This window comes from Platichthys flesus, chromosome 10, assembly GCF_949316205.1.
Source record: "Platichthys flesus chromosome 10, fPlaFle2.1, whole genome shotgun sequence".
In the NCBI taxonomy this organism is placed as follows: domain Eukaryota; kingdom Metazoa; phylum Chordata; class Actinopteri; order Pleuronectiformes; family Pleuronectidae; genus Platichthys; species Platichthys flesus.
Genome location: NC_084954.1, coordinates 9318438 through 9343248, shown reverse-complemented (window position 1 = coordinate 9343248; position 24811 = coordinate 9318438). Strand labels below are relative to the sequence as shown.

The window sequence follows — 24811 nt, the reverse complement described above, 5'->3', positions numbered from 1 at the left end:
CGAGTGTGTTCCACAGGGCCCTGCGCTGCTGAAGGCACCGATCGATAACGTGAGTAAATAAAAAGCACTAAGCTGGTGTAACCCTGCAAGTTAAAGAGAGGAAAGAAAGTCAGCTGCTCCTGTCTGTTCTACACATGACTCCAACCAACACCTCAAATCCACGGGTCAGCTATAAATCACGCTGGTGTCTGCTGCTGACAGAAGATGCTGTGGACGAAGTTAGAGGAGCACTTTATTGAATTAAAGCTGCAAAGTGCCTAGGCATTTTAGTATTTGGACATATGGCGTTTGTATCAATTGATTTCATCCATAGATGTGTCTCTTTGGTAGCAGATGTGTTGAGCTTAAAGCACCACTGAGAATGAGTAGAATACATCGACCCTGACACTGAACTGTACTCCTGACACAAACTAAGAGGAACGTCAGGTGCTACTAGCACTGAGCTCAGGTTCAAGTGGGGTGAAGCTAAGACAATGGCGAGAGGGGAAGGAGGAGAAAAAAGTGAAGACTGGAGGAATTTAATGAACATCCCCAGTGGGGGTGAGAGAGGGACTATCTACAGGCATCAAGGCCTGCCTGCAGACAACAGTGCAGTGAAATTATTTCAGAAGCTGCAGAAATCCAAGGGGATCTGCCGCCAGACTGAATATGCCTTCAGGCCAGTGCATGAAAGGGTTAGAGAGCAGGCTGCGTGTTTGCCAGTGTGTTTCTGTCCACGTGCCTCATTTCACACAGAGCCATGTCCTCCTATATAAACCTTGCAGAAAAGAGGCAATGTCAACCTGAGAGCATAACTGTTTAGCGAGAGCATAACTTAAAACAGTGAAGTAACCTCGGTCTAAATACTAACTTTCCAAGAGCCTAGCCCACACAAGGTAAGTTTTGTCCCCTTTTGCCATTAAATATAGTGTCCATATGAGCCACATACTGAAGCTGGACATCCCATAACCAAGGGCTTCACCAGCACATCCACCCAGTGAGTTTGATTTGTTTTTCAGGTGGACACGACATATTTACCTTTCAAAAAGTCCTGACTGTGGCTCATGGAAGCCGCGTCCAGCACCCCTCCGGGGTAAAACAAGCTGGCCTCGTGTCCAGGCTGGCTAAAGTTGAAAGCTGTACCCATGCTTCCCCAGGCTCTCTTACCTAGAACCCCACTGTGATCGATGGGGTACTCCAGCAGGGAGGTGGGTGCCAGGGCATAAGGGTAGTCGTAAGGGGTGGTGTAGATAAGCCCGCCATCCGGTGAGGGAGGCACCAGTGTGGGAGTGCCATTAGGCATCATGGTAGCCATCTGAGTTGGCCGGATGAGGTTCATGATTTGGCCCCCACCTGGTGTCTGGGGCCGGAGTGACTGTTGAGGCATCACCTGACCTGAGGGGGCCGCTATGAGGCGAGAGCCCTGAGCGGCTGCTGCCGCCGCTGCAAGAGAGAACGCAAGGGTGGCTGCCATAAGCAAGAGAGGAAAGGACAGAAGTAGAAAGAAAGAAAGAAAGGAGAAGAGATAAAGTGTAGTGTGGTTGATCATAATCACAGATGAACAGTGAAGGGTGAAAATACAAAAGGGGGAGAAGAAGGGGGAACAGGAAGTGGTAGGGAGAGAGGGAAGAGGGAGGGGGAACAAAAACGAAAATTAGTCCATGCAATGATCATGGTGGTGAACCACAAAAGCCACAATATGTTGCCAAGAAAAAGTCAACAGAGCAAAACTAAAATCAAAAAATAACCCACACACCAATAAACTAGAAGCACACAATGCTGCTGTCATCCCAGTGCATTCAAAGCATACCAGTCACCACAGCAGCCACACATACATCAAGTGGAAATGGCACAGGTGAGGTAAACAACAGTCCAACAGAAATGGAGCAGTTGACTTTATGGGGAGGAGGACACAAACGAGCAGGTTGAACTGAACATGTAGGTCACCGAGGTAACATGTTACACTTATACTTTATAGTCAACTAAATGAATGTTGTCTCTCTACAAAGTCAGCAGTCCATTTAGGTTGGATAATGTACAACTTATCACACACTGTCATATTTCAAGTGGCTGTGCATTAGCATGTGGTACGAGCTGCGCCACACAAGCTTCACCAAAGGCAGATCAAGCGCAAGTGTAACTGTGGTTAGGTGGTGGGACACTTAATCAAGGTGGCTACTATTTGAGAAGAATGAAACTAAACATGGAAATTAAATACTTAAAGAGTTTCATTTCATACATTTGAGGACTTTCTGATTAACACAATTTTCTTTAAAGATTGGATATTAATTTATTACTTTTTCAATTATTGGAGTAATCCCACAAGATCTGGATTCAGTTTTGGTGCAATTATGCATTTAGAAATGACACTTTAAGAGTAAAGCGCAAACACTGTCGATGTGGAAACTGGTGCCTAACATGCAGAGTTGAGCAGGTGGAGAACAGCAATGTGCTAAAGAGCAGGTGATGAAAAGCGATTGCATCTGGACTGCAGGGGAAAGGATGGATGTAGGGATGGAGAAAAGAAATACGAAGAAGAAGAAGAACGGAATGGAAGTTGTCCTACTCATGGTTGTGTAGGTAAACATGAATGGTTTGTAGAGCTTGAGAGAAGGAGAGAGATGTCTGCTAGTGGTCAGAGATAATATGATGGTATGTACACAGGAGATCTGCTGACACATTTGTTTAATGAAAGTTAACAGTACTGGTTCATATGAAATAAAGAGACAATATATGCATGTATGATCTATGCAGTTAAAAAGATTAGTTGTGTATGGTGCAAAATGATGGAGTAGGTTAAGTGTAGCTAAGTGTGTTCTCATGGCAGCTCGCTTACGTGATTTGATGTTGTTGTCTCTGTACGTCCCATTGAGGATCGCCAGCTCCATCAGCTGCATCTTCTTCAAATTGTCTTCTCCCTCCGCCTGTGAAACATAGAAAACGTTAGTGTGTCTCTCCACAGTAACACACCAATTACACACAGGCAGAGGCCCCTTCCCAGGCCGACTGAAACAATCCGAACGACAATCGTTTCACCGCACTACATGACCGTGTTGTTAAAAGGCTACAGTTACAGCTAAATCATTTGGACACGACATGTCATCTGTTTCTCTGCGAGCACTGGTTGGACTGGGTTCAAAGGGGGGAACGCAGATGGAGACGAGCTGAAGTGCGGTTGTCACGGAGGAGTGCCTCGTCTCAGCTAAAATGCTGACATAGACATTAAGTGTGCGAATGCATATTCATAATCCATATCAAAATGATAATTACTGTAATTTTCTTTGCTCCCTTGTGCGCAATCAAATGCGCAATAACCGCCCTTGTTAATGCCAGTCCTGTCAATTAATGTTTGGATAAATAAATACAAAAGCAGCAGCCACTGTCATTATTGCCAAATTAGGGGACTGAAATTATTCACAGAAAGCAATTAAGATAGTACCCCTCCTCCCACTCCACCCCCAAACTCCATTTCCCCTGAAGCTAACACACACTCAATAACCATGACAACACAAAAGCCCCAGTGATTTTCCAGGTTGTACATCATCATTTAAACAGGACTGATGTGAATAACTCTCCAAACTGAAGGCTGCAAAGACGAGCATGTGATGCCTCACTATCGTCACATTCTCCTTAAACGAACAACTGATTTCATGCTTTTTGGTACTGATGTGTTCACTCCCCAATGCAAAAGCTCACACACATGCACTCTGCATTTGTATGTCAAGGCATCCCCAGCACACACAGTAAGGCCAACCAGCCTGTTGGTATTAGTGGTGGCTTTAATAAAAGCAGAGAGAGGCAAATACTGAACCTCCTTCGTTTCTCTACTGCTGCTTAGAGTCTGTCTGGCTGGACTAATTCAAAGTTCAACAACAGTCTGCCGCTCCATTCAGACGACGATAAGCAAAGAAAGACATGGAGGGGGGGAAAGAAAGGGAAAAAAGAACGAGGGCTCAGAGTTAAGCCCTCCCCTGAGACTCCTCTACAGCACAGCCACAGAGAGAGGAAGAGAAAGAGCTAGGTTAAGCAGGAGAAAGTGACAGAGGCTGGTCTCCCTTGACTAAATATAAGACAGTGGCCTCAGAGCAGTCACAGTATTCAGCTTTGTGTGTGTGAGAGTGTGTGTGTGCGCACGATGTTTAGTGTACCACAGAGCTGCCAATTAACGAAGCAAGGAAATTCTCGCTCTCCTTCTACCTCCACAGTTCTGTCTCTTTTTCTTTTAATGGGAGAGTCTTAAAATACAAAGATACACCAACATTTCTCAAAGTCACACTTTCTCTGCAGAGACAGACAAAAGGCTTGGAATGCAAAACATAAGGGGGCAACATACATGATTTAGATTTTTCTCCTCATGAAGAGTTGATGATGTGCAACACAGAGCTGGGATTGTCACAAACAAGAGCAGTTGTCAGACAAAAACACAAGAATTAGGTTTGGGAATTTTCTGGAATTTTCAGTTTTCTGGGTCAAACGTGTTAATAACAACAATAAATTCCCTAAACATTCAGATGAGGGGTGAAATCTTTTATCCTTAATTATCCTCGGTTTCTACATCATACACACGCATCCTTCATAGTTGACGAGCCTTAATTTGTCCCCTTTCCACTGGAGGAGAGAGGGCCATTTGACATGCCGCGTCAACAGTAATAACCACACTAAGCTAATTGAACATGGCTGAGGTCAGTGGTTGACATGGACAAGAAGACACTCCTGCCACCTCCATGGAAACACTTGTACACATGAATGAACAAGGCCTGAAACAGCTGCACAGTACACCTAAGGGTGAAAAGTAAACTACTAAATGCCCTTATTCATCTTTGTTTTTTTTTCTGCACTCCGCTGTAGTTACTTAAATCACAAATGAAACCAGACCTTGTCCTCTACAACCTTGTATAATATAAAAAAAAGGAAAACAAACCAACACAATGTGAGTGCGAGCGAGCGTCTCACCCCAAAAACGGTGTCAGTGGTTCTTTGGAAGAGGGCCAAGTCGACTTGCTAGACAAAACACTATCCACTCTGCAGAAATGTTACCTGTCACAAGCTTTTTCCTAACACAGCGACCGGCAGTCTACAAACTACGGATAGGTGATCTAAAGATTTTATATCATGATTTATCTTGATCAAACACACAATCTAGTTTTCAGTGAAACTGACATTTTACCATTGTACCAAGTCAAATATTTCTACCCTGATAACATGAATCAGCACTACACTCACAAACCAACAGCATGGTTGCCTACTACGTGGCTGGCCAAATGGGTCTATATCAGGGTCTCTTAAAAAAAATGTTTGGAATGTGGATGAGTAGCTGGTGCTGTTGGGGTGTTCTCTCACAAGATAGGGCTGTAGGTAAAAGGAAGGGGGAGTACAGGGTACCAGGCAGCGGCTGCAGCCGGCTGCAGCTTGGTACAAGTGCATGCTGGGATATGAATGTTAGGGCTGCCCGTGTGCGTGTGCTGTATGATGATGGATCGGCAGGGTTGTGGGGGTTAAATGGGCGCGGGGGAAGAGGGTGCCACCATCCATCCAACTCGGCATAGGTGGCACAGAGCCTGTTGAGAGGAGAGAGGTGCAAAATAGAGGGCAGCAAGAGTGGAAGAGCACAGATGCTGCTGCTAGGATGAGGTGTGCGCTGCTGTGTGTGAAATGTGTGTATCCCCAGGGGAGTGGATTTGATATAGCTCCATCTACTCGCTAACGCAGTTTGTTAGCTAAAGCCCCCAAACCCCAACAGATCATTACTGATTTACATCTGAAACAAGCTCATCTTTCCCCATCAAACTACAAATTCCCTACAGCGGCGTCTCGCTGCTTTTCTCTGGTTTTGTTCTCTGTGGCTGTTTGAAAAGTGTTAGCAATGTAAGAACAACAAATAAAATGGCAAATCCAAAATGGCTGCAGACAGGAGGGGTGAGATTGGGATAATAACTTTGGGATTGGGATAGTAACAATGCTGCAGCTACTCAAAAAAGTTGTATCGTCTTGCTTTAAATAGTGTAACCCAGAAGCAGATCTTCATTGGAGGTTTGATGAACATCACCACAGAGCTGTTAACACTTTAATGTTGCCTTGCTCAAGGTGACGCCACACTTAACACACTTCTCAGTCAGCATTCACCATCTATTCTAAAACATGACCTCAAACACAGGGTGTCGCTAAGACTGTTTGTGTTGTGTATATGTGAGCGAACATGTGTGTGTGGTTGTCTGTAATGATCTGGCAGCTGGAATTCCCAGGAGAGGAATAGCTGCTGGATTACGGAGTGAGAAAGGGGATGAGGAAAGGAAGTTTTTCGTTATCATCCCTAACATGCACGAATGCACGAGCGAAACAAATGCATGCACACACCCAAATGCTCCTGTCCATCAGCGAAAAAGCCACTCAATAAAGCTGCTCTATCCACAAGAATCAGATTCAATCAATGAGGCCTATTTGTGAAACCAGCAGAGCGGTAAAAGCTATCAGGGAGGAGCAAGACAGAGGGATAAGGGACGGAAGGGAGAGGAGGGGAGGGGAGACGTGAGCGTGATGAGCTAAAGTAGGCGAGCTGTGTCCTGCTGACTACCTGACGACGAGGTCACTAGATGCATGCTAAATCATTTTCATGCATTACTCTTTTGTGGCTCTCGCCTAATCAGAGCTTTTGTCTATACGAGAAGGATACAAACTGTAGCTAATGCCAATTGTTACAGAAATAAGAGCTTATATTCAAAGCTGCACATATGCCGTGTTTGCACATGTGGATGATAACAGGCAACAGATGAGTGATTCTCTGAGTATGTTTATAGAGCCGCACCCTCACCCCTACAGCCAATTCCATGACCTTTCCTATTCATCTAACCCACAGATAAACACAACAGGCGCCTGGATGAGGTCGATGAATTTGCTCATGTCAATGGCTGCAACTGAGGGGGCGTGTTCTTCTCATATCTGGCGAGAGTTGCTGTCTATGCAACTCAGCTCAGCTAACGGCTCAGCTCAGAGATGGAATGATGAGCAGCGAGAGAGATAGAAAGAGAGGTGAAACAAAAGAGTGCTGGGGAGGAGAAAAGACGCTGCTGAGCAAGTACAAGAGAAAGCGTGAATGATTGAGTTGGTGGAGAGATTGAGAGATATTCAGGAAGAAGACAGGGATAGCTGGTGAATAGGAGACAAGAAAAGACAGACAGCGTAGTGAAAACCAATTTGTCTGCTCCCTAGTGGGCTGACACTGGCTAAGGCCTGCTTTCCTTCCCTGGCCTCACTGTCAGTCAACACAAACCGTTGTATTCACACATACGTGTACACACACACCCACACACATATATATATCTTAGGTCTTAGCGGGGGCTAGGGTCAGCCTCTCTCCAAAATACTCCAATTACCTCAGCAGTAAACACAGCCTGCCCTGCCTGCCTCTTGGGATACAGGGAGAGGCAGACTGTGAGGAACTGAGAATGAGTGGAAAGGCGGGAGGCAAAGTTCTGTGGAGTGGGGGAGGTGGTATTGGGAGCCTCGGGGAGGGAGGAGTAGATGACTAGATGTAGAGGGGTGGAACTGGTAGTGGATGCAGCTGGTTTTTCTCCCGTTCCCCTCCCTCTCTCTCTCCACTCCCTTTTGGTTCCTTCCCAAAATCTAACATCTGGAGGAAAATGATTACTCTCGCCACGCTGCCAAGAAGACTTATCAACAATTCCACACTCTCCAAAAGCGGAGAGCAAGAAAGAGGAAGGAACGAGTACTTGTAGTGAGCTTCAAAACATGTCCACAATAAATACATAAATGAGAAAGTTTAGTCAAATAGATTCGACTAGAGCAAACTTGGAAGCTGGATTGGGGTTAGAAATGAAAACACATGCGACACAAACTTGATTCACATGTTTTCATTGGCAAAACAATCAATCTAAAAAGTACGCTGGCGAAAATGTAAAACTAAATTAAACATGAAAACCCTCCTGACCACACAACACAAAACTTTATTTTTCATGAAAAACAATACACTGACTAAGTACTATTAGGAAAGTTAATACAAAAATAGATCACAAATCAACACAACATTAAACTACAGGGAAAAAGCTTATATAACGATACACATACATCTAAAACCTTTTCTTTCATTAAAGACATCTTTAAAGAATGTGCTGCATGTCCTTTCTGAAATTCACCGCTGCAGTTTCAAAGACAATTTCTCTCCTCTGCCTTTGTGAACAGCCAAGGGAATCAAGCCTCAACTGTATTTTCCTTTTCCCCCCAGACTAACGCAATCTCCTGCAACTCTGACTGTCTCCCATCTTCTCAACGCTCCCGCAAAGCCTCTTTATTTCTCCTTTACTCATTTCCTCCCTTCCTCACTTCCCAGACAGCTCTGTTAGCGACGTGCGCTATTAGTCATGCTAAACCACCAACACACTAGCTCATTAGCATAGAAGTGAACCTGACTCCAGTCAGATTATTACAAACACATCACGGCTGCTCCGCCCCATTACTGTCAATCATGCAGCTTACTGAGGTACAGTTTAAAGTGGCACATTACAAAGTCAGGAACCAACTTTTCTGATAATACTCCACTGTCTGAATCATAACAAAGCTTAAAGGTGCCGAGGCTTCAAAGTAACCAAGCTGCTTCTGTTCTGTCTGGTGTGGCATTGGTGGGTGATCAAGCTCTAACGATATATTGCAGAGAAATATTAATTTAATTTGTGGAGCCTAGTTTACACCCACAGCTTCTCTGGAATTATACCCAACATGCAATGGGTTTGGGCCCTTGCACATAGACTATAGGTCTGTGAGCCTTTTATCGTACAGGAGAAGAGTGAGGTTGGGAAGCCTTGGCACTTTGTGCTCGCCCCATCAATATCAACTGACACATACATACAGAGTCAGTGACAGGAGAAGAAATTATATTTTTCTACTAGCTCCTTGTACTCTGAGAGAAAAAAAAAAAAAATCATATTTCTCTCATCAAAAGCATTTCCAGTTGTACGGGGGGATTGTACAGGATCTTGTTTATCCTCAGAAACTGGGCTGATATTCCATGTAACCTAACAGTATTAAGAGCGGATTAAAGTTCATATAAATAACCTAGAAAAATATAGACAGATTTAACTACATGATTTGGATATATTATTAAAGCTTGTTGGCCTGCTACGGCTTTGACAAACAGATGATGTTACAGGCTAAGTGCAGGAGGGATCATGCAGCCCTGCCATGTTGTACAGCCCAAAAAACAGCTGTCTGTGTCGTCCCCATCCCCTTTCTCTCATCATCATCTGTTCCCTACCTACCAATAAAATTCCTCCACTGTCATATGTCATCCCAGCACATATTCCCACTTTACACCACCCTCAATGTCTAACTTACTCACTGCTATTATATCTCTCCTTCCACTTCCACTCTTCTCCCCTCCCTTTATTCCTCATTCCACCAGGCTACCAGACGGTGCATTGTTCTGTCGCCGCGATCCTTTAATGCCATCCAATCGAGCAGGGAATATCTTGAAGGGATTTGGCCGGGATTGATTTGTGAGCTTTAAATAGTGCAAAGGGATTTGCATCAGATTCAGATATCCTGACTCAGAGCTGATCACTGGAGTCCTCTCTTACAACAGAGCTCCAAGTTCCTACCTTCTGCAAGTCGTGGGGTTCAAACCTGGAATCCACTGGATGGATCCACCTCTACAACAAGTTTAACCACAAGCATTTGGAGAAACTTTCCTTAGCGTTCTTTGTTTATTATAAGCGTCAATTCAGAAAACAAACCTAAGAACATAAATGCTTACTTCAACTCCTTTTTACATGCTTAAAGAGATAGCTGACTCTGCCATTTCTGTTTTATTCCTGGTATGTCACATTCATTGTCACCAACATGCCAGAAAAAAGGCTGTGTAAGCAGTAGAAAGCAGCAGAGGCCAAGCACTCTGTAACAGTCGTGGCCCTCCTTTCAGGAGAAGCTTCTCATCATGCTATCTTGCAGCACTACATATGAAGAAGATAGCACCCCATCCCAGTGAAAACAAAAGCCAGATGTTAGCGGATGTTAATGTTTTTTTTTATCCAGTGTGATTGGGGCTTTACTCTTATTACACTTGCCAACATTGTCAACACACAAGGCTGATTATGGGACAGATCTGCGAGTCATTCACATGGAAATAAATCCTGCAAAACAGCTACAAAAATTTGTCCAGATGTTAACAAAAAAAACTTTGGATGAAAAAATTTTGACAAATCTGATCTCGGACTAATAGCCATGTGGGATCCTAGCGGCTCTGCAAAGCTCTTCAATGCATATTCTAGTTTTTAGTATGTTACAGATGTTTTGCTGGCAGGACAAAAACATTGGAATTTCAAAGGAGCTTATTCAACAGAATAAAGAAATGTTTGGTTTTTAGTGTTGTTTGCCCCCCTAAACACAACCACAAGTTCCACTAACAAGTCAGCACAATACACTGCAAGTGTAGTGAAGTATTGCAAAAATCAAACGAAAAAAACACAAACCAGAAAAGAAAGGGACTGTGACGAACAAAGCAAATGAACCCAAGTGAGATGATGAGAAAAAAAAACAGAGGCAAAGTTTCTACACTCGAGACAGCGTAGAGGAGACAAAGAAAGCCATCAGTTCAGAGTTGGCTTGTCGGACTGAGAGAATAGAGTTTCAAATGACTTGAGCGATGGCTGGCAAAGCGAAGAATCACACTGTGGGAGCTGAATTTGACGGGCGGCCTTTGGGCTCTCTAAACGCTGAGCTCTACACAATCCTATTTTCCTGCATAAACACTGGGACACACAGTCGCTGGAGAGGCAGAGATGAAAGCACTTTGTGTGTTACCACTTTGCAGATGTTGATGTTTGGCCCTGGTAAGGCCTCAGGGGAAGTTCAGAAACTACTGCGGGTTGACAATCTATGAAGTGGTGTGTGCGTGCAAGACAAAGACACACAGTGGCAGAGAGACAATGTTCATATGTCCCCATCAGCACTGAGCCTGAACCACAGCTTCCCTATAAACCACAGCCATATACACACACGAAAACATCCACACACTTGTGCATTTCATTGGTAAGTAGATTAAATGGACCTTCAAAGTGAGGCAGAGAGATTGGCCAGGGGCATGCAGGATCCCTCTCCTCGCCACTAGAGGACCAGGGCAGATTAAAACTGCCCAGGCCTCTGAGCCTGCCTTGTTCCCTGCCTCCTCTTCCCTCGTTCTGTATTAGGATACTTGGAAAAAACCCCAGTGATGCCAAGCACAACCAGGTTGATTAAGAAGGAGGTTATTTTACAATGATGTGTGGGACCTAGGTGGATAGGGACCGAGGTGCGAGCCTGTGTGTGTGTCAATTGAAATTAAAAAAGGACAGAACAAGGGGGCAAGCCAATTTTGTAATTGGTGCAGAGGGCCTGTGTAAGTAGATGCACCTTCACTAGGGATCTTGGCAGACTTAAAACAAAATGGAGACAGAAGAAGGAAAAAGGATTAATTCCCCATATATGTAAAAAAAAAAAAAAGAGAGAGATGGATTAGCAACAGGATGATTTCCAAGAAAAAATTAAGGGAACAACTCAAGAGAGTGTAAGAGAGAACTTGCTAACTGCTGCGTGGTGAGGTTGAGGTTGGATTCTAATCCACGGAGGACAAGTTTGCAAACCTAAAGAAACTCATCACTCAGACAATAATTGACTCGACACCAGTATACTTCACTCTAGCTTCATGACATTTATCCTTGTTCAACTAGTCTTTTTTAGTGATTGATTACCATTAATAACAGAGACTGGGCAGCCCTTCTCATAGCAAAGCAACTTATGTTTAGTACCATTGCTTCATTGTAGAACTATGTGTTCTCATTGATTTGCTCAACGCCTCCTTGGCCTGCTGTTGATATCTGGCAGTCTTGGCGTAAACATAATGACACCAGACCATCTGTCATAATCGGATCGGTTATAGGGGGCTCGGGAGAAATCCCACTGCAAAGAAATCCATAAAGTTTTTCCCGACCAAAAGACAGCACCGATAGTTACTTGACCTGTGTGTGCACCCGAATGAACATAGTTGTATACATACTCTTTCCCAATTATCTACTTGACGAGGAGTTGAGGGAGGCGATGAAACGTGTCATTCAACTGTTATTACAATCTGAATCAAGCCCAGTCTAGTAGATTTCACTCATTCTTGCAACTGCCTTCGAGAACAACATCTTGATGATTAGGTGAGAGGAATTCAGATCCACACGGCTGTTTCTATGCTTTTATGGTATTTCTGAAACACCAACACTGCACTACAACTAATGAGCTCACTACAGGTACGCCCGTGGGTAGATGCCCATACACAAGAAATTCCATCTATCTAAATCAAACCCATTACCCCCATAATAACATGGTCACTAAAATGTTGCATTGTAAGGGATGCTTTAAATTGTTGAACAATATCTGATAGTAATAAGTATTTAATTAAATAAATAGAGCTTTATCCAATCACGCCTGCTTTTGATAATTTTTCTATATGCGTTTCCCATGACAGAGGAGGCCTCAAGCTCTCCAGACTGAGGAGGTGCTTCTGCATTTCTGTGCCAGAACCAGGAAATTAAAGAAGGAGAAGGACAAGACCAGGGAAGTCTGCCAGGCTTGGGCAGGTTGCTCCCTTCAGGGATGCTGATACTTTAGGGTCAGTACCTCCTGTCTTCCCACCATGAGAGCGGTGGAGCTGGAAATGAGGAGGGCTGGGCAGATGGAGATATGCAGGGGAGGAACATTCAGGCCAAGATCAAACCAGGTCCCTCCTGCTAGGTTTGGGCTAACAGGAGGGACTTGGGACACATAAAAAGCAGCCCAATAGTTACCATATGTATAGCAATAACAAAATTTGTGCAACTTGAGAATCATTCAATTTTGGTCCAAACAAGGGAGAACAGTGGACTTAAGTGTCTCATCCTATGAACACAAAATAAACTTCTCTACAACTTTATATGATTAATATCAGTGACTCAACCATTCTTCTTTGTCACTTTAGACATATCTGCAAACATCCGCAGCCTGCTCTGTAGTTTGTAACCTCTGTGCCGTGAACAGGATGTGGCGGCCTTCAGGCCCCTGGTGATGGAGTAATAAGAGTGAGTGTTGAATGGCTTGTCCATTCAATTCCCCAGAGAGACAGAAGGAGGAGATCAGACATCAAGAGACAGGGAAAATACACAGTGAGAAAGAAAAGATCACGGACAACCATTGAGGGTAAGATGGGAAATGATGGGTGGAAAAACAAGGGATGAAAGAAGAAAGAGCAGCTGATAAATGTATCGTTTTAATTTGCAGAGATACTGTGGACTTAAAATGCACAAATTAAAGATGGTCTTTCTCTTTAAAGCATGTGTTGTAAATATCTTAGCCAACTATGAACACAAGGCAGTTGCTTGTTTCAAAGTTAACCACAGAGAAATTCCCAATGGTATGTATAACCAATAATTATTATAAAACTGTTTGATTATCGCACTCTCCAGACATACGCAGACGCAGCATGGAACCTGGGTGCTTTGCATCATTTAGAACATGGCAGAAGGCAGTGACAGATTTTCTAGGCTTCGAAGAACATTAAGTCTCAAGTGTGGTCTAATTTGTTTTATAAGTAAGCAGGGAAGATGTAACCTTGTCTGCAGAACATGCGGCAAGAAAATCGTTGAAAGTAGGCAACACTTAAAATGAAAAGCAAGATAACTTTTAGCTCAATGCATGATGTGGGTCGTTCAGAAAATCTGAAAATGTCAGGGTTTGTCTGCCTTGATAATAAATTATGAATAATGCAAACTGGAGCTTTTCAATGTTACCTATTACACATTGTTCCATTGCTGAAGACGACTAAGTGCAGACAATTAGTCTGGTTAGGGTATGACAAGGTTTGGGTTAGGCATTAGCTAGTACATGTAATGTCCTGAGATCATGGACACAAGTCACTGAGTGTGTGTATGGTATATTATGATATTAATCAACATTTACATTCACTAATTTTGCAAATGCTTTTATACTAAGCAACTAATAATAATAATAATACCAATATATTCTCTCCGTTGATCTGCTCATGTGTGTCACAATCCATTTTCAACCTATTATGTACTGATGGATTTGGATATCAGGCCAGGTCCAGCATGCACCTGCCTTCAGGTGTTTGAACCTAATGGCAACATTGAGTAAAGTAAAGCATTTTGACTGTTATTTTGGAGTCGGGGGTACAGCGGGACTCTTGCTACCCAGTAGTTTGTGTAACCAAGCAGTTCATAAAGAAAGGCTGGTACCAGCTGATATATTAATGCCAGGGTGTATGCTTGAGTGAATACTGTTTCACATGACATGGCGATACATGGTCACAGTAACAAATCAAACGTGGTGTGGGAGTGATCATTATTGGCATAAGTGTCGGAAAAGCCACATCTGTTTCCTGTGGTGAGGCAGTTTAAGTGGTCAATTCCAATTACCCACTTATCACCTGTAGATCATTAATCGGTGGTGATTTATACATCACACAGTTAAAGTGTTTGCTCTCCTCTGCTCTCCTGTTACAAGGACCTGTCTCGAATATATTAGCAGATACTGACAGACCAAAGGGCTGGGTAAATGAGTGCAAAGTGTGTGATGGTGTCAAGATGGATAATGATGAAAGTGGAGGACAAGAACATTTTTGGGGCTATGCTTACACTGCCGATAGCCAGCTCCAATGCACTAACACACACAAAGTAAGAACACAGCAGTAAAAGCATTGAAGGGAGAACACAGTGATGTAGTCTTGCCGTCTCAAGCAGAGGTCACTAAGTCAAGGAAGCCAATTAAAAAGATGATTAACATTCATGAGGGAGATGCAGCGTCTACGTGCAGGTGGGACAGCTTCATCGCTCGCTTTCTCTCACACACACACACATATATATAATGGGAGCAGCAAATGGTGCAGTCCAGCCTGTTGTAACTGTGGTGTCCTGGGAGGTGGAGATCAGGAGGTTAATATGATCCAATCCAGCTCCTTCATTAGCCTGATGAAGGTAATAACAACCCACAGGGAAAGTGAGGCTGCCAGGTTGACTAAGAGCATCCATCTACTGCGTGCCTACAAAGCCTACTTGAGCAGGCTGACGTGGTGAGATAACAGCCAATTTTTTTTTATTCATCTCAGTTGCAGACATACAATCGTGCAGCACAGGGGACAAGAACAGGTGTTGTAGCTTTTCCTACACACCACCTTTACTCAGCAGATGTGTCGCAAGCCTTGCAGGTAGCAATGGTAAGGGACAATCTAACGCTTTCAGAAACATTACTGTAAATGGGCTGTATGCGAGAACGTAAATATCCATATCAACGTTTCATGCCAATTCCAGATATGTCAAGGACAATATCTGAAAAATGTCAGAGTGAGCCCGCATGTGAAAATACAGCAGAAAAATACGCAACCAGTGCCTGGGTTTAAGGAAGAAGGTTCTTACACACAACAGACAGAAAACGGGGGGAAAACAAGGTGCCATACATGTAGAAGATGCCGAGATATAAATCATTACGCAAGTGCCTCCTGCATGATCTACCCCGGTACAACCCCTTCCAGAGATTTTCATGTGAATAAGAAGTCTAGGAATAATGATACCTGCAAATTTTTTTACCAATGGCACCCTGCTTAAACAGCCTGTTGCAGAGCATTGCATCAGCCAAATCAATAAAACCAGGCTCACTGACAAACATAAGCTTCTCATAATGGATATGGCTGGATATCATGCATGACTGTGGACTTGGGGGGGGGTTGATTAAGAGTAAATAAGAGAAGAATGGTAGTGATAGGTAGGCCTAACAGAGAATAAACATCGTTAATTGGAGAGGCACACATGGATGGATGCAGCCAGATGGTGTTTTGTACTCATTTGTCATATATTGCTGACAGAGAGAGGGGAGAGGGAGAGCTAGACAGAAATTGTAAGAAAAACAAAAAGGAAGTTTATTGATTGCAAAGCGGGTGCACTGCTGCCTCAAACAGATTTCCACTGTTCTGCATCATCTTCTCCCTGTGCCTTTTTGTATGAGTGGTTCTGACGCTGCTGCGAACATGGCACTACTACTGCCAAGTACAGACACAACACCCCGCAGATCTGCTAACTTGGCTTCCATTAAAGTCCATCTGTCTGCCTTTAAAAAAAACAACACCTACTGCATGTCCCTCCTCAATGGTGGTCCAAGGCAAAGCGGAACATAGGGGAGAAGAAAAAAAAACGGAAAGGTACACTCCGGCTCAGGAGAGCAAGAGACTGGAACAAGAACAAAGGGACACACAGGTTTGCCCAGAAGAGAAACTTAGTCTTGGCCTAGAGGGACTACAAAGAGGCTGGTGAGCCAAACATGGCAATTGATGTAGAGCTCTCACTTCGCCAGCCACTGCCAAGGCATTTATAAAAATAAATCAAGAAAAGTGGAGCAGTGAAACCATCTCTTAATTTCCATAATTAGGAGTGGAACGACACAACTGAGAAAATACCAAAAATAGATCTTTAAAAAGGGGTAAAAGAAAGATTGAGGGAAGAAGTGGGGGTTGGAGCACAAGTGGGAGCGGTGAGCTGGATCAAGGAAGGAGGACTTGGTTCCCACTGTGTTGCAAATGGAGAGAAGTGCTGGAGGCCGCTGGTCTGCTCAGGCTGCTACCATGCTCACTTTGTTCTCGGCAATGACAGTTTCATTCAGGGAGACATGCACTTGGCTCTCCAGGGCCAAAGTGCCCCAGTGCCAACAGACTCTTTCTCCATGTGCATTTGCCTTAAAACCTAACTGCTGCTGCTTCCTCTGATGCTGTATAACTGTGTGTCCCTTTGTTAAGAAATTCCAGGCTAGAGAGGCTTCTTCTCTTAATGTATTTAACAAAACCATGTGTTATAACCCAAACCATTTCTCTAAATGAAATGAAAAGGATTTGCACCATCATTTACCAGTCATTGCAGGTCAAAAATATCACTATAGACAAGAATCAACAGCCTTCTCACCAGAGAAACTTTTACTTGGATATAAAAATAACTAAAAAGATGAGGTGCTGTACCAGGCGTTAGTCTCCAGGGCAACATGTTTAAATTTACATTTAAGGATTTAGCATGTCTGGGATTTTCACAGTACAAATTCAGAGGAATTTGACATAATTATATGGTTCATATCCTAAATCAGCAATATTACAAGTAAAAATAACACCAAGCTTAAAGCCATTGTACCTCAATAATTACAACTTGCTAGAAGTGTTTTAAAGACCAATGCTAGAAAAAGAAAGAAGCCCAACAGCTTACAGGTCCTCTTGGATCTTCAGTCACATTAACACATTAAGCATGAAGACACGTGTCAAGCCTATGACATAATATGGCGACAACAGACTGGTGTGGGCAAAAACCTGAGAACCAAATTTGTATGAAAGAGAAAGGCTGCTTTTCTGCTTGTGCCTAAAAGCAAAAATGCAAACAACGACTAGCACTATATCTATTTATTATGAAAAGGCATCTTGAGGGAAAAGCACTGAGGGTTATCAAAGGACAAGGTATTTTTATGGACTCAAATGGCCTTGTACAATTGTCCGCCTGTCTGTCATTTTCCCATAAGCCCCTCAAAGGTGCTGTGACCAGAAAGGACAAACGAGAATTTATTATAGCCACAAGAATGTACAGTGCATACACCTGTCAATCACATCTGCTTAAATTAGCACATATGTAAATAACGCATAAATCGACACAAATGCACAAAAAAAAGTTGTATCTGTTCATCGCGATGTTGCATTTTGTCAAAGCCTTCATGCAGTGGACAGCTGCTTCTGCACGGGGGCTTGTGGTCAAACATTTAAATAATGTTTTCCTCCTTACTGCCCATCAACAACAGACACTGCAGTAGTTTCTGTCTCAGTTGCCACAATAAAAAATTCTTACATAAGTAATAGGCGGGTGCCGGAGGTGCAACATGCTGGAATGTTTCAACCCATAGAGAGGGTTTTTTTTTTTACTTGAGATCACAACATCGTTCAATTTGTCATAATCATGGCATATACATAACTCAGGTTTCCTGCCTCTTTCAAAACTGACAGTCAGGTCAGTTGTTAAAGCAGTTCAGACCATCAGAAGATGAAGAGAGGAGGTCAAATGAATCAGTTTGGGGTTTATTCATAAAACTCTGAAGGTATCCGAGTGAAGGTTACCTAAAGTGCAGTGGGGCTCTACTGCTGGTTTCGTTTGAGGGCCTTAACCAAGGACTCGAGGGATAAGCGGAGCATTTAAGTCAGTGGGTGTGTGTGTATGTGCATGCATGTGGAAGCATTTTTCTGGGCTAGCGTATCCATGCGTGTGCTAATGTGTGCACACCAGGGCAGGATCAGTGGAGTAAATCCACACTTGAAAGAGTAGCTCAATCAAGCTCTCCCACCCATCTCTCTCTGCCTCCCTCTGTCTCCCTCAACTCCCCTATGTTCCCCTGCTCCGGGTTCACAGAGAGTTGAAAGGTTCAGAGGAACGAGGGGCAAACGAGCGCTACGGAGTGGCAAAAATAAGTGTGCACCTTTAATACTACCTGTCCGTGCTCGTATTCCAACTGTCAATCAATCTCTTAGTAAGGAGCAGTTATGGACAGGGCGTTACACATCAATCAATATTTGCTCTGCTAACATGTCAACCAATGAAATGCCGATGATGGATTTCGACACAGACTAAACGGATTTGCAACACACTCATACGAGTCTGTACCAGTAACCCATTGTTGGTCCTACAACTTTCTGAAAACAAAGCCAAAGTGTTATAAGTATATTGCTGTTATAAAACAAAAAATCATTAAAATTAAGTACAACTTTCATGATCAAATTAAACATTACTGCATAACAATATTCTTTAAACAATTCCATTATCACAGAAATCTCTTAAGTTCTCAGTGTGAGTTTAGCTGAACTGGTTGAGTTTTTCCCTGCCAGACTTCTTATCCCACATGAGTCAATTATAAGATTGTTTAAAAGCAAAATGCTCATTATATAGCTTTTAACTTCAATTTATTGCCAGGTTTGCAAACAAAAACAACTTTTACTTTATCATACTATGCTCCGTATTGGCTTCAACCGCCTAAAAACTTAAGCCTGTTCCTTAAAAGGAAATAAAAACGTGGCCTCATTTTATTTCCCGTACGATTTAATAAAGGCGATTTTACGGTGCCAAATGTGGAGAAGATGTCCTTCATTAGAACAGTGTGTACCCAGTGTACTTTAATCCAATTTTGTTTAGCATGATAAAGGGCATTACTGACAGCCGGCTCTACTGCCCACCCACTCATGATGTCCGCTTGATAATGGACATTTAGAAAATGTAGTGGCCTCGGGGCTTCTTGGGTAGATAATGCACAAACCCAACATTCAGGGAAGGGACAACTTGACACTTCTTCGGCAATATTGAAACTATGTCCCTTCTATTGACATTCAATTAGTCATGCTTGGGTCAGTGACAGGCCATTATGGTAGTGTGCATTAAGAGCTGGATTCCTGACAAGCAGAATCGAAGCACTTTTTCACAACATAACCTTAAGTTTGTATAATTCTCTAAACAATTACAAATTTGTTCAAATGAAAATATGAATAAAAAATAGACTTATGAGTAATTGCCTTCAACGTTTGGACTGTACAAATAAAGACCACCAAAACAAATGTGACTTTGAAATAATGACATCGTAAAACAAGGCAAGAACATTGTATTCCTCAAGAATCAAATTATTTATGGGTTCATTTGATGGGCCAAGAAAAGATATTCGTCTAATGGAAGGATCTTTTCATTACATATAAATGAACAAAGATGTCTTGGCTTAAAGGAAAATGACCTTTGGTGGTCTGCAAAGGGTCATTAATTAGTTCTATAAAACACATTATTTGAATTAACGGTGCACTGAAACTTTTTACAGGCAAAATTTCATTAGTGTCTCTAAAGAGCTGGGAGCTGCTTTTCTTGTGTTTGAGGAATAAAAGTGGAGAGTGTCTTCTTAACCTACAATAAGGTTCAGGTACTGAATCTCCAGACAATCTTTAATGCTCTGGTTGGGCTGGGAAATGCACAGAGATTTCCAGAAGAGTCAAAATGCTATTTTTGTGGCACTCCATTCAGATGAGTGTTAGCTGCAGCAAGCTGTCATTGGCTTAAATGGACGCCAAAAAGCGGTTTTGTTGTGTGTGTCTGTATGTGTGTGTTCACAGTGACTCATTCTGTATCTTTAGAACATTGTCACATCGAGAGCTAGCTTCATCCTCGAATTTTGTGTGTGAGCACACACATATTTGCGTGCATGTGTAAGCAACATCCTTTGTGTGTACATACAGGCTGTGTAGATCTGAAACACTCCTGCACTCAGAATCATAACAAGTGGGTAAAGAAGTGACAGGCAGGCTGAGTAGAGACAAGCAATCCTTAAACACGAGGACGTGAACTGAAGTGCTTTCCGCATTGTCAGGCTGGGCTAAGGCCTGGATGAGACAGACAAAGAGGAACTCTCATACTAGACAGACGAGCACAACATGGATGCACCTTTTGTGTAAGATCTTACATTCGCAGTTTAGTTAAACGCTGTAGCTTTAGCCACATCAAAGTTGGGACTCAAAATGAACTCTTACAATGTAATATGAATGTGCTTTTGTTCCAGTTTCATTGATTCTAATCTTTGTGTATTTGTTTATAATTAAAGGGGGTTTATTTATTGAGGTGTCACTTGCTCAAGGTTGTAAAAAGCATCATTATTCTGCTACTGAAACAACACAGGCCGATAAATAGAACTGCAGTGCAGCTATATGTAGGGTAAACATCGTCCGGGTTGCATTTATTTCTTCCGCAGATATGGAAGCATTTAGAGGATGAAGTGCATGAAGGAAGGCAGCTTTACAGCATCACAATTCTAGTGACACCACACCCCTTGTTTAACCTTGCCTGCCTTGGCATCGGATGGTCTCATTTCCGCAGACCACCCAGGCCTATGCATTTCCACCCGATGGCAAATCAGCTGCCCCGCCCACCTGGTCAACACAGTTGACAGGAAAAAACACACACCAGGTGCCAAAACACAGAGTAGCTATCACCAGTGGCGCAGTGTACAGGAAGCTGGGGCAGAAGGGGACGCTGGGATGAAATGTGGCAGTCACAGGAGGTGGGTGCAGCTAGCTATGTTTTTCCACCCCATTGGTGGTGAAGTCGACCTGTTCTCCTGGTCTATATGTGGAAGTAAAAAGGATGCTAACAGTGGGATTGAGGTGCTGTGACATACATAGCCCCATTATCCTGGTTCACACAAACATAGGTGAACATGGAAAGGCTTTTCTCAGCATTAAAGCAGCTAATTTCCGTAATAAGCCATGTCCTCCGTAGCAACTACCTTGGAAACTATACATGTAGAGACAATTAAATATCCCATTAGGTCATAAGGTGCTACTGTTGCGTAATGTGTGTATATGAGCATGTGTATGGTATAAACTCACAGCAGGTACGAGGAGCTTCTTGACCTCCTCCACTGCTCTCCTCATCTTGAGCTCAGCTCTGGCCTGTGTGTCCTCCACTGTGATCAGGACGTGAAGGTCTTCATTTAGGTGTTCCCAGTTCGGCTTTCCTCTGTTCTGCTCCTCCTTGAAAGAGAGGAAGAGAAAGAGTTGATGGTGAGTAACAGTGTGGGTGTGCTGGAGAAGCCGTACAGTATCATAACATTAAGAAAGGAAGCGCAGACGAGAGGCGGTAATACACAGTGGAAGGCAGGGCCCTTCTCTTCTATACCTGAAGAGAAGCAGGATGACAGGAGAGGCCCTTTAGTCAGCTATTTAGCTTTAACTTTGAAAGGACACCTTCTTTAATAGATCCCTGGCTTCACAAAGACAAAGTCGACAGCTAGCCCTGCAGCAATTAATATCAGTCAAAGATAGATGAATGGAGGGATCAGAGAGATGTGGATGGGGATTTTAATCCACACCAACGTAACAGGTATAAATGAATGGAAAGAGCTTGGAAAAGGGTAAGAGAGAAAGGGAAGGGTTCAAATAGCAGCAGGATTGTGTGTAAAAGTACTTTGAGTTGTATTTGTGTGGACAAAACAGCCCAAGCAACAATGGCTCTCTGGGGGACTTGTTTTTTCCCCCTGATAAGGAAGCACTGAAGCACTCACATAAGGCCAAATTGTGGCACTAGGGCTAACTCAAGGGAAAATGGGTTGTATTGAAAACATCACTGTTCAATGGCCTTTTAACATGGCTAAAATAAAATATTTTGAAAAGGGGAGGCTGGGTTTGGGATATGGTTCACAGAAGGGCTGTCAAAATTGGCTGATATTTGATTTTTCATCCCAAACATATGCATTGCTTCAAACCATTTAAATATGTCAAATAGAGGGCAAACTGACACATGGCTTTATTTCAACATACATTTTCTGGATTAGCTGTAGCTTCACAGCTTGCATAAAACATTAAAGTAAAAATATACCATGTAATAGGGCTGCTCGATTAATCGAAATTTAATGGTGATAACGATTATGGGGTCAAACTATCTCCAAACTACTATAATCGAGTTGAAACGATTATTTGAAAAAAAAAATTTTCGAAAGAGTCGCGTGCCCAATTCAGTCCTTCCCCCAAAGCATTCAGCGCCCCAGCTGACTGGCTCTCACTCTCAAGCAGCAGTAAAGTGAAGGAGGCGAGTTGTGTGTGTGTGGTGATCAGCAGTGAAAAAAACAGCACGAGTGGAAAGCAGGGAGGGCAGCAGCAGACCATGTAGCGTCCGCGCCACGCACCGCTATTCTCAAGCGCGCTCCTGCCTGGCTGTTCAGACCTGTCAGACCGGGCCCGCATTTCTCTGCGCCGGTCAGCCGGTCATAGAGTGTTAGGGTTTCCATCATTAACGGTTAGAATAACCGGGCACCGATATCCTGTTTTCACGGAGGAATAAGACACGCAGCAGTCCTCGGTTTTTACAGGAACCGGACGTGATTACAAAAATAAAGCATAGACTTCAGAATAAGGGCACATATTAATAATCGTTTGAATAATCATGATTTTGATATTGTCCAAAAATAATCGTGATGATTTTTTCCATAATCGAGCATCCCCACCATATAATGACCAACTCCAGAGTATTTCAGAACAGGGTTTTGAAGTAATATAGTATCCCTGGCAATGGTGCTTGATTGATTACCATCATGAGAAAATAATGCAAGAATATGTATAATCACTGCCTTAGGAATGTTTGACCACCATGTGGTTGAAGATGCTAAAGGTCAGAAAATAATATTTCTAAGCAACCTTTAAAAAAAATACTTAAATCTTCGAAGCGTTCATAATAATTTAGCTGAAGGTCTCTAAATCAGAGTTGGGATTTCCTTTTCCAAAGGAGGTCGGCTACTAAAGCAGTCAACTGCATCCCAGGTTTCTCCCCTCCTGCTGTTGGTGCAGGTTTGTACAGATTGTTGATGAACACTGTGTCATTTACCCTCACCTGCAAAAACCACCTCAACTTCAGAGGACTGCTCATTTGAGAGCAGTCCGCCACTGTGATGGTGTCTAATTACAAACAATGCATTGCAGTGCTTTACAGGGGGTCCACCTGACATGATTACGGAACACTCAGCGAGCACAACAAAGTGAGAAGGGGCTCAAATGCACACACACACACAAAGCTTAAAGCGGAGTGCCACCCACCTGCTTTCCATTCCACAGAGAGCTGTTGCCATGGCACTGCTCTTTACAACACAGAGACCCACATATACACACAAGTTCAATATTCCACTCTCGTTTTCCTCTTTTCCACATGGGGGGGGGGGGGGGGGGGGGGCTCGTTTCAGCAGTCATCCCATTATTTCACCATGGCTGTTTGCTTATGGCCTATTAAGGGACATGGGGACTGGAAGGTGACTCAGCATTTTTATATGAATGGACGGACAGACAGACTATGAAGGCTGACTCTGCATGCAGGGCACTCTATGTAAGCAAGCGGTAAAATCACACTGACAGATTGTTACTTGAAGCAACGCTATGCAGCTATTGTACCTTAAAATGAAATGACACCTTAAAATCCTTTTGATGGTACATTGACTTGTAATAATAGGGATAATGGGGCCCCTTTCATTCACACTCTGAACACTGAATGCCTGTTCTTGCACTAAGTATGTTTCTTGAGCTGGTAAAAACTGTCATAAGGGACAGTCAGTGGCTTCAACTGCTGAAATCAGGCCCAACGAGTTTTAGAGTAACGACTAACTGTAAATCAGGACACATGGACTTGCATGGACTCAGAGTGCATTACCACCTGAGGCTCTAGGGGACGCTGCTGCTTAGGGAATGAGTGTAGCTTTAAGTTGGGCCCAGAAATATGTCAACTGCATGTCTGCTTGCCCAAGCAGATTCTGATTTGGTTAAATTGTCAAAGAGACCTTGGGAAAGAGGAGTAAATGCGTGCACATAAATACACACATGCACGCACACGCTCCGGCATGACTGCCTGTGAACAAGGTCACTGTGTGCCCTCTGTAAGAAAGTGACAACATGACAAAGAGGAGGGAGGAGTTTGGGGGGGTGGTGGGGGGGAGGAATCAGGGCGGGAGGGTGATGAAAGAGACGATGTGAGGTGAGCGCCAGAGGCAACGCTGGGATGGCCTTTGAAAAGAATGTCCACGCTGGCTGACAACAAATGCCGTGGCAATGACCACTTACCAGAGAGTAATCTGTTTTGGCTAAAGTATGTAGCATGAAACAAATTGCACAAATACTGAATCCAGAAACAACATCTGAGAATAGAATCAGAGGGGGAAGATGGCTCGTCGAAAATGTTGCATGACTTCCGTCATCTGTAGAACACCTGTTTGCCTCCTGGCTTTCACGCCCCCGAAGCTT

General features: G+C 43.3%; 1 protein-coding gene across 7 annotated transcripts in view; it reads right to left on the bottom strand.

The window, feature by feature from the left end:
• Positions 1 to 24811, bottom strand: part of qkia (QKI, KH domain containing, RNA binding a) — a 75472-nt gene that overhangs the window by 8709 nt on the left and 41952 nt on the right. For 4 of the 7 annotated variants that reach the window (XM_062398016.1, XM_062398019.1, XM_062398018.1 and 1 more), the window contains exons 4-6: positions 21422 to 21565; positions 2816 to 2903; positions 1018 to 1446 (exon numbers count right to left, since the gene is read on the bottom strand). In XM_062398016.1, coding sequence (XP_062254000.1) covers positions 1018 to 1446; positions 2816 to 2903; positions 21422 to 21565 — 661 coding nt within the window. The remainder of the gene's footprint in view (positions 1 to 1017; positions 1447 to 2815; positions 2904 to 21421; positions 21566 to 24811) is intronic. The other 3 variants (XM_062398021.1, XM_062398020.1, XM_062398017.1) reach the window with 2 other exon arrangements.